The 10,365-nt window shown below is 35.2% G+C and overlaps 1 protein-coding gene across 1 annotated transcript; it reads left to right on the top strand.

The window, feature by feature from the left end:
• Positions 1-6,149: 6,149 nt before the first annotated feature.
• On the top strand, positions 6,150-9,874 carry LOC127864364 (uncharacterized). The gene is made up of 2 exons (XM_052404022.1): positions 6,150-6,425; positions 6,629-9,874. Exons 1-2 carry the CDS (start codon positions 6,304-6,306, stop codon positions 9,414-9,416), a joined length of 2,910 nt encoding a protein of 969 aa, XP_052259982.1. The 5' UTR covers positions 6,150-6,303; the 3' UTR covers positions 9,417-9,874.
• The last annotated feature ends 491 nt before the right edge of the window (positions 9,875-10,365 follow it).

The raw sequence follows: 10,365 nt of genomic DNA on the forward strand, positions 1-10,365 counted from the left end.
GAACCGTTATTGTATGTTATTATACACATGTATTTGATAATCGCGTTTGTTTGGTAGCAATGTTGGGAAAAACACATGGTCAACAAATTGTGAACGTGTCCAATACTAATGTTATAATACCATCAATACAAAAGTGAATGTGTTCTAAGACATCGTTTGCCAACATCAAAATAATGGTTTCCCTTTCTTTGAGTACTAGGTTCGGTGTTATATTGTCTGATGTTTAAGATTCAATATTAACATCAGCTCAAACCGACGCGCACATTGCCCGTAGTTCGCTGACATTATAGGAATTGATTGTTTGTGTCGTGCGTTAAGTACTTTAGGTAAAAACCTGTTGCGTATAATTATGTAATCGCATGTACTTTTGTTTTTTAATAACCAATCTTAAAATGCGATATTGTTTTCCGATTAAGTTGATCTGATTAGAAGCACACTTTCATACATCTTTGATATGATTATGTTGACAGTTTTCGTCGATAACGTGGTGCTTGATTAGGATTGCCACTTGTATGTATTGGTATGATATTTCATATTTCCTAACTTTTGACTGGTTAAAAAATCAGGCATACATTTACATAATTATTAAGATGTTTTAATAGATTTTTTATTAAGAATATGATATGACCGGTGAGGTAAAAAACGCAGACGATCTTTAATTAGTTTCTTTTCTATAGAGAGTGCATGTACGAGCAATATGACATTTTATAATGTTTAATTTATTCTCGGGTGTCACCAGAACTGAGAAGCAGATCAACCACATTTGCATCGCAAGCAAATTTCGTCGCTCTCTTCATGATGTTCGGGTCAAGCGAGGAGCAGACGTGGCTTCGGACCATTATCTCATTGTTGCCCAACTTAAACGGAAGCTGAAGAAGAGTTGGACAGGGCGGGCATAGAAAACAAAAACGTTACAACAGTGCTACGCTTAAATATACATTGAAGCAAGAAGAGTTCAATGTCTCTCTCTTCAACAAAATACAGGTCCTAGAAGAGCTGCTCAAAGAAGAGACGATAGAGCAGAAATGGCCGACAGTTAACGTATCAGTGACCTCAACATGCCAAGAAGTACTGGGCCCCATGTTGAACAGCCACAAGGAGTGGATATCAGCTGACGATTCAGACAGTTGAAGTAAGACAAGAAAAAAAGGCAATTGAAAACAACAGCAAAACTCGAGCTGCAAAAGTGAAAGCACAAACACAGTGCACCGATGCAAATAGGGGCGTCAATCGAAGTATTAGAGCAGACAAGCGGAACTAGTTAGAGACGCTTGAACCAGAGTCGAAAGCGGCAGCCTACCAGAACAGAACCTAGGATCTGGTTCCATCACCAAGAGATAAGCAGGAAAGTGTGCAAAGCCAGAGAAGCCAGTAAACAACAAAACTGGAGGAGTAATAACAGATGCCGAAGAGAAGAAGAACGGGGGAATAGAGCACTTCCAGGAGCTACTTAACAGGCCAGCTCCTGCGATATGTCAATCGAGAGCTGCGCTCACACTAAGGAAGAGGTCAATTACGCCATCAAGCTATTGATGAACGGCAAATCTGCAGGACCTGACAGCATAACCGCAGAAACGCTTAAGGCTAATGTCGAGACCAGTGTGGAGCTACTCTACTCGCTTTTCAGAAAGATATGGGAAGAGGAGGTAATTCCAAAAGAGTGGCAAGAGTGATACCTCATTAAGCTCCCAAAGATAGGCGACCTCAGCTCCAACAACCGAAGAATCACACTTTCAACATGTGTTTAATTTTTTATTGTACACTAAATACTCACCGTCATTTGAATTTTGAGGGTTGTTCATATAGTATTTAGTTCATGCATTACACGTGCTTGTCTTGCAAGATTTAACAACTTTAAAATAGAAGTGTTTCATAGGCATGTTAATTGCACGAGGAAATCGTCATGCTTTTTTGTGTTTAGTGATTCTATCATTCTTTAACTTCGTAAACCTCAAATTTCAGTAAAAGCTGATAACAAATATTTCCACGAGCTCATACATCAATTTTTAAATTAAATGAAATTATTTCGAAGTTAGAGACAATAACAATATAAAGAAGTGAAACTCCAGCTGCTGGAGCAGTATTGAATTTTCATTTAAAACAATTAGTTGGTCCTTTATTTAAGGCAAGTGACCGATTGCCCAAACAGTACAAAACAGCACAATACAAACCAACATAAACATAAAACATGAATAAAGCTGGGGTCACCGCCTTGGAACGGTCAATGCAAAGCATTGGGGGTTTAAACCTGGTTATAGAGCGCTCAACCTCACACTTGGCCCAGCAATATTCATAATACATTTAAGTGTAAATAAAATTTAACGTCATAGCATTGTAACTCAAATTAAACAATAATAAAAGGGAATTAAAACGCATTCAATTTAATTACTATTTAATTACTCAATTGCATTGAAGATACAAGAGTAACAGAATTACAACTTTTTGACGAACGATCAAATAAAACTATTAACAATTGTCAACTACATTCCTTTTTTATAGAAAAGATTTGAGAATGTAGAATCATACAGTTAATATCTCAGATAATCATCGCGCAAATACAGGAAGAAGCAGCAATAATGGGTGTAAAAATTCCATATTACATAGCTTGGTTGTTTATGTGACTGCTAAACAAATTAAAAATAATTAAATCAAACAAGAAACGCCTATCAGAGAGAAAATATAAATAAAATGGAACATTATAAACCCAATGACCTATGCATGTAGATTACAACTGGGAAAGTCGGTCGTATGACGTCACAAAAATCCATAATGACATAATGACGTAAACAAATTCCAAGGGCAGTACTAAATAAAAATATTAATGGGGCTGTGCTACTAATAAAACAAGTTTACGTGATTTAATATTAAGAAGCAAATGAATACAAATGGTAATTCCATTAAAGCGACATTATTGGAATCAAACAGTATATAGGTGTTTTGACAACTGAAGACAGAAACGATTTGATGTACGATTTGAGTCCAAATGTAGTTTACATGCAGATTTGTTCATACGACACAATGACACAATTTTATTCAACAGTGAAAAATGCCTATAATGTAGTATTCATGCAGATTTGTTCATACGACACAATGACACAATTTTATTCAACAGTGAAAAATGCCTATAATATCACTAATGATTCCAAATTTTAAGGGATGAAAGATATAGTGAATCGAAACCCATCAAACACGTGTTTTTAAGTACATAAGCATCGTATCCTTTTGATAAAAACAAGTTAGTTAAATTGAAAAGTTTAATATGAACATTTGGTTTAACATATTTTAATTTGCGGACACGCTTCAAAACATCTCCATAAAATGATGGATGGGAGATTCCATTATTTAAATGCCATTTTAAAGAAACATTATATTTTGAAATTAAATCACCATACTTAGAGTAAAATCTAGCAAATTTATTTCTAAGGTTATGATACAAAAAGCCTTGTTTTAGCAATTTTTTAGTTAATATTAGATTACGATCATTAAAATCTTTAATACACGAACATGCTCTAGCATAACGTACCAACTGCGAAATGTAAATACCATAGGAAGGTCCTTTAGGGATGTTGCCATCTAGAAACGGAAAATTCACAATTTCAAAGTTAAAATCGTCCCGTTTGTCGTATAAACTAGTTTTGATCAAATTATTAACATCAAATTGAATAGGGGACATTTGAGAGAACAATTATGGCACACAAATCAAGAACTTTTGTAAGTATGGTTATTTTACATTAAAGTAAATGTTGGAGATAAATGTCTCTTTTTATTTCGGTAAAAAGAAATCGCAAAGTAAAACAAGGTCCACAAGCAGGTAAAACGGATGCGAATGAAGGCAGACAAGATGCGAAAAGGTAACGATGTCACGGTCGTCGTTTCATTCAAAACGCTGACTTGCTACGGAATCGGTTCCGAAAGCGACGATTACGACCCAGGGCATTCACACGATGCGACAAGACATCCGAGGCGCTGTTTCCGGTTTAGGGCGTTTTGGGCACTAAATGTCCTAGTGCAAGATTGTGGTCGCTAACGGTGGAACCGTTGATGTAACGAAAATATTTTTTACACAGAAGCGCAGTTAGTTGGTATTAGTTAGTTCTAAAATAACGTATAGTAATTAGGTAGAACTCACGCAGACTGGCTAAGAAACGTCTCTCTGGAAGGAGGCTGGTGCGAATAAATATATTATTGTGTGTCGGAAATGTAAGGAACCGTTACTGTTCGTCCTTGAACACAAATATGATGTTATGCGTTATAACAAATCTTGGACAATCAATATTTAATGTTGACTAAGAATTGAGAATTTACTAACAAAAATATATAATGTCGAAATAAAAGCAATCCGTTAACATTCGCACATGGAATGTTAGAAAAGGTAAAGTTGTGACCTGCCTGCTGATATATCAATTTAGATCTGTTCGGATTCAAATGCTGTTTTGTAATCATTCGGGGACAATAGGAACGTTTAAAAGAGGCGCTATTTTAATCAAATATCGAATAATTATATACCATGACATCATAACACTTAGGAAGCATATGAAGTATCTGCTAGGGTTTTTATCGGCAAACAATGTTTTGACGTGTGTTAGCATTTTGGAATTTTAATTGATTGTTTCATTTATTACAAAGCCACTGAAAGTCTTAGAGACACATTAAGGAACACTGGGTCTGAAATAAATATTGTTGGTATTCGACGCAAATATTTGGCGCGGAAGTTCAGTTGGAATCTCAATAAATGAGTCAACTTATATTTACAGAGATTTGTTCAAGGTGAAGTTTTTTATAACCAAAGAAAACATGTTCATGGAAACCATGTGTTTAATATGAATAAGTATGGTAAGATTCGAATACAGAAGAAGCGTTAAATGAATAATGAAGATGCAAAATTGAAAGGATATCTGATGTCAATGCAGAGTACTGTCGGCTGAAAAGCAAGATTGACGTCGATGCAATAACATCCATACCTAGTCAATATCTTAATATATAAGACAAGTGGAGCCTGCTTTGGGTTCGATATTGCTGGTATTCGAGGAAGCCGTATTATTATTTTTATTGAGAAACATTTTTATTGAGAAACACATTATTTTCGTTTCACAAAAAAGAAAAATACGATCGGGGAGAAAACCTTGGAAGCTCTCGTTAAGTTATCCTTATCAGCAAACATGCGTATGCCTTTAACTCGCTAACTTAAAGAAACATGGGCGTAGTCTTCTGTAATTGATAAATTGTATACTTGTATGTATGTATGAAGTTTTCGTGGATAATAATATTTTTTGGGCAAATACGCAAAACTGCATTTAATGATTTTGAAGTTCCTTAATTAGAAGAATTGCCTACATATTTTGAGTAGTTGACCATCAATAATTTGATGCGCTTGATAGAAAACGTACGTTTCGAGCTCGAATATTGGACAATAGTGTTATACATTTTAAAATACAGCAAATGTCTTTAAGATTTGTTAACGATATCATTATTTGCACAATATTCGCTCCAAACGTACACAGTAAATAAGATCAATCTTTAAACCATCCTTATCAATTGACCTGTACAAAAAATATTTGTCAAGCTTAAGTTGAATTTCTTAAAATTGACATTGCTTTACAGTAAAAGTAAACTTTTCGAACGTACACAGTTAATGACAGGGTGCAGAATCGTCGGGGTTTACAGGTTTTTACACACGGGCTGGACAGAATTTAAACACACCGTTAAGAACTTTATTTTTGCAAATGTGTCAAGTTATGGAAATACATATGAAAAAACCTTTAGTGCATAAAAGACAGTATTTCTTGAAGTTTGTGCCGATATCTTAAGGTATAAGAATAAATTCTTGAATATGTCTGAAATCGGTGACAAAAGTTAACGTTGCGTGAAGGATATTCGTGCAGTATTAATGTAATTTTTTAACAAGAACACATGCTTATTAAATAAAGTAATTCCGATTTATTTCACATTGATATACGCAGCTTTAAAATCTATCTTTTATGCACAAGTTTAAATTCTTAAGAAAATTGTTTTAAAAAGTAATTTGGAAAAACCATACCGGTGTTTTAACTTCCATTAACGTTTAATTTGGGAACCCAACAAAGTCACGTGATCCTGCACCCTGAATTAGATCAATCTTTAAATCTTCTTTATCAGTTGACCTGTACAATAAATATGTGTTCAGTTGAAGTTACATTTCTTAAAATTGACATTGCTTTACAGTTAACAGAACTTTGATAAACTACTGTTTTCAAAAAATCACTTGGCGTTATTTTAAAAGCTGAACACTTATTATTTTCATCAGTGTGTAGAAATTATCTTAAAATGTTTCTTGAACCGTCTCTTATATATTATTCACAGGATAGTATTAGCAGCACATTTGGTGACAAAACAACTCACAGAGGGAAGAGAATTGGTGAAACATTGGACGACATAATGGATGGAAAGTATGTCACTATTTTTCACATCAGTATTACATTGAATGCATTTGACGCATGATCAATGCAAATCTAAATGTTACGGTGCTAACCTATAACATATAATGGTTTTTCAAGTACCAACAATAATTATGTAATACTGTTTATATATTAATTTGAGTATTTATAATTCAACTTATACTTACATTTAACAAACTGCATTGATATTTTAGATGCCAAGTCTCCTTTATACCAGTTATTGAAGTAACAGAAATCCGTGGCAAATGGTTCACTTCAGACAACCGTCGGCTCTGGGTGTTTAGACATCTACAACAGCTTGGGAAATGCGAACAAATACCAGTGCGACTTTGTCGTCATTTCAATCACAGAAAGTTAACAACAACAAATGACGGAGTGGATATACGAGTACGTGGTCAGGGGCCAGGTGGAATATGGTATATGCGCTCAAACCCCTCGACCAATCCTAAAACGAGAACGCTTGAGGATACTTTATGTACAACAAAGTCAAGTGGTCAGCAGTTACATGCTCCAAATTGTAATGTTAGCACGCAAGGTGAAAAGCATACAGGCACTGAACTTGCCAGACCTGATCTGATTGGCAAAGTATTTAAAACTGATAATTCATTGTTTGAAAAAGAAAACTGCAAATCTAACGTAACCGCAAGTAAAAGGACAGACGTGAAATTTAAATATGCAGAAAGCCAAACGACAATCGGGTTTTCAGATCGAGCGCATGAGACTTGTTCACCTAGCATTTTAGCCACGCTGGACAATCTTGAAATCAATGAGACACAAGCTCAGAGCAGCTGTATAGAGCAAACTGGCATAGATAACGAGTCTTTACAACGAATGCCTATTTCCCCGGGCCACACATTTCAAACTACCGCCAGATTGTCCTCGACACCGTATGCTGAAACACGAAAACAAACGACATTGCACAATACCAAAACTGATATCGATAATGATAAGCCTGTCAGAAAATATTTTGCGAAGAAATCACACGGTCCATGTCAAGATATACTGGCAGATAAGTATATGGTTTTGCCAGAGAAACCGACTATTAACAAACCTACAAAGTCTGAAAATAATTCGCATGCTACATTTGAGTTATTGAGTGCAACACATATGGCTAACAGTCAAGAAAGGGGGTCAAGAAACACACTCAACAAGCCAACCCTGAAATCAAAATATATTGCAACGAAAACAACCGATTTTGCAGTATATACGCAAGTATGTGACGCAAAAGGCAATGTTGTTGTTTCAGAAAAAAGATCAAGCGCACTACAACTTAAAACAAGCGACTTAAAAGAGGCATCTACTCAAGGTAATACAAATTCAAATCATTCGACACAAATTAGTTTGGAACATGTAGATAAGTCAGTAACGAGCAAACCGGAACAAGTATATGAACGCAAGCCCCGTATGACGTCAACTCTGGAAGGAAACAAAAGAACTGCAAGACCATTTCCCGAAAAACCTGAAGTCACTACCTTAGCAAACAAGAACAGACAAATTAATGAGATCCCCCTTAATGTATCAACAGAGAAAGTGAGACATATATCGGGCGAAAAAGTAAAGGTCCCTAATCAGACCGTTTCGAAAGATTCAGTGGCTGATGGTTTTATTTCAAAATCTATATGTAGCTCAAATGAAGACAAGAAACGTTCTACCGATACACTAGAGCATCCAGCTAGAGATAAAGCAGTGTTTCGACGTTCAACATCTACAACACAACGCATTTCAAAGCCACTATCATCCGGCGCAAATACCACAAGAACTGCATCAACAAGAGGATGTGGACAGGTGACCGTCTCGGGAACGAGACACATCACCTCATTGGCAGCGCGGGAGGAAATAAATACAGCAAGTGCATCAAAACATAAAAACAAGGTTTCTGTCACAGACAATAATAGGCATTCAATACCCGCTAAAGCAGACACCTATTGCAGTTTGACAAGTGCAACGAAAAACATGAACATATATCAAGAAAAGGCTCATAAGACAACCACAACTACAAACCAGCGTATTCTATCAGATACCAGGGAAAAAGCAGGTAATACACTACGTGAGGAGTGTAAAGAAGTGAATGTAAAACAATCAAATCAGTTAAACGATACTGATGCTGCTGGACAAGCAAGCTTTAAAACTTTACCAATGAAAAACATGAAAAAAGAATCATCGATTGAACCCACCAAATACTTCCAAAGCAAAGATACGGAACTCAAATGCTGCACAGATAAGCATTTGCCACAGGGTTTCAGTGTACGTAAATCAAAACCAGAACCAACAAAATTATCGAGACCTGAAAGTTATAGCAAAAACAAAACTGATGAATCGATACCTATGTCAGCACTTTACTATACAGACACGGACAAAACATGGTATAGAAGAGACACAGTAAGGGGCGTGAAATTTAATAATTGGGTTGTATCCGCAAACTTGACAAATTCAGAAAACATATCAACCTGTCGAGATACTGGATCTTACAACGAAAGTGTATCATCCCGGAATACACCGGATTTAAAAGCTGATAATAACAATCAACTACAAAGTCTTTCAAACAGTGGGAGAAGAAATAAGGACCCTGTAACAAAGTGTATAAATAAAGATACTGATTTGATAATCATGAAACAAGCAGATGAATCTTTAAGAATGGCGAACATCTGTGATGGAAATTCCCTCACGAACAAACAGTACCGTATTAAAACAAAACAGGTTCGTCTAGAATCGGAGGAGAGACTACAAGTGGGGACAGCTGCAAAGCCACGAGCAAGAATTGATCAAAACGTAAATGAACCAATAACTGGTTTGTTTGAATCTGTTCACAACCAGTTAGATGACGACTGTGACAGCGATTCGGATGAAGTGTACGTAAACAAAGCGGGGATTATAAAAAACACTGGAAGATCGAGGGCCGAAGAACAAATGCCATCATCGATTAAACAAGAAACTAGGATATCTAAGGTGCATAAAAACATGCGTGTTAGCGGTCCTATGTAAGTTCAATATAACAGTGCCGGAAAATTAAACAGTGCTTAAAATAATGGTGAATTAGATGGAAATATGCACTTATAACACGTGCATTGTAAATATTGAAATGATGGGATTGCAAAATGTTCTGATGTTAAAATATGTTATTTTATTGGTTTTAAATGTGTTATTATTTTGACAAATTTATATTTTTATTATATGTCCAATTAAAAAATGGTTCAAGATATAAATGTAACACACTTTAAAAGAAAAAAGTGTGTTTGGTGTTCACTGAGTGTGTGAAACCCTTCTGTATAGTCTTAAGTAATATTTTATTCTTATTTTTTATTAATTAAAAGTGGTTTGATTGCAATATGTACATTACAACGTGTTTTCATTTTATTAAATTGTTAAGTTTAACATCATTTTTTATATGGAAAGTTATCCAGATTTTACTTTGACATGTGTAATAAAGTTACTAGTTAAAATCGGTATTGTTTAACACATGACCACTACTTCTTTTGTTACTGAATTGTTAGCCTTAATTATGATTTTGCCTCTGATAACTTAACACCTGATGGTGATATTATCTCTGATGATGTAACATCTTATGATTATATTAACCCCGACGTTGATTTAACACTGATGATAATACCCCTGATTATGATTTAGCCCTTGATAATCATTAATCGCCTGATGATGATATTACCCCCGATTATGATATGACAACTGATGATGATTTAACCCCTGATGATACTATAACATCATATGCTAATTTCACCTCGGATAATGAGTTATCCTCTGATGATAATTTAATCACTGACGATGATTTAACCCATGGCTATAATTTACATTCGTTTACGATTATATTTCGTATGCTGCCTTAGCCCATGATGATCTTTTAGCCCCTGATAAGATTATGATTTAATGTCTTATGATGATTTTAACCCTCTCAACGAATTAACCCATTATGATAATC

This window comes from Dreissena polymorpha, chromosome 1, assembly GCF_020536995.1.
Source record: "Dreissena polymorpha isolate Duluth1 chromosome 1, UMN_Dpol_1.0, whole genome shotgun sequence".
NCBI classification, from domain to species: domain Eukaryota; kingdom Metazoa; phylum Mollusca; class Bivalvia; order Myida; family Dreissenidae; genus Dreissena; species Dreissena polymorpha.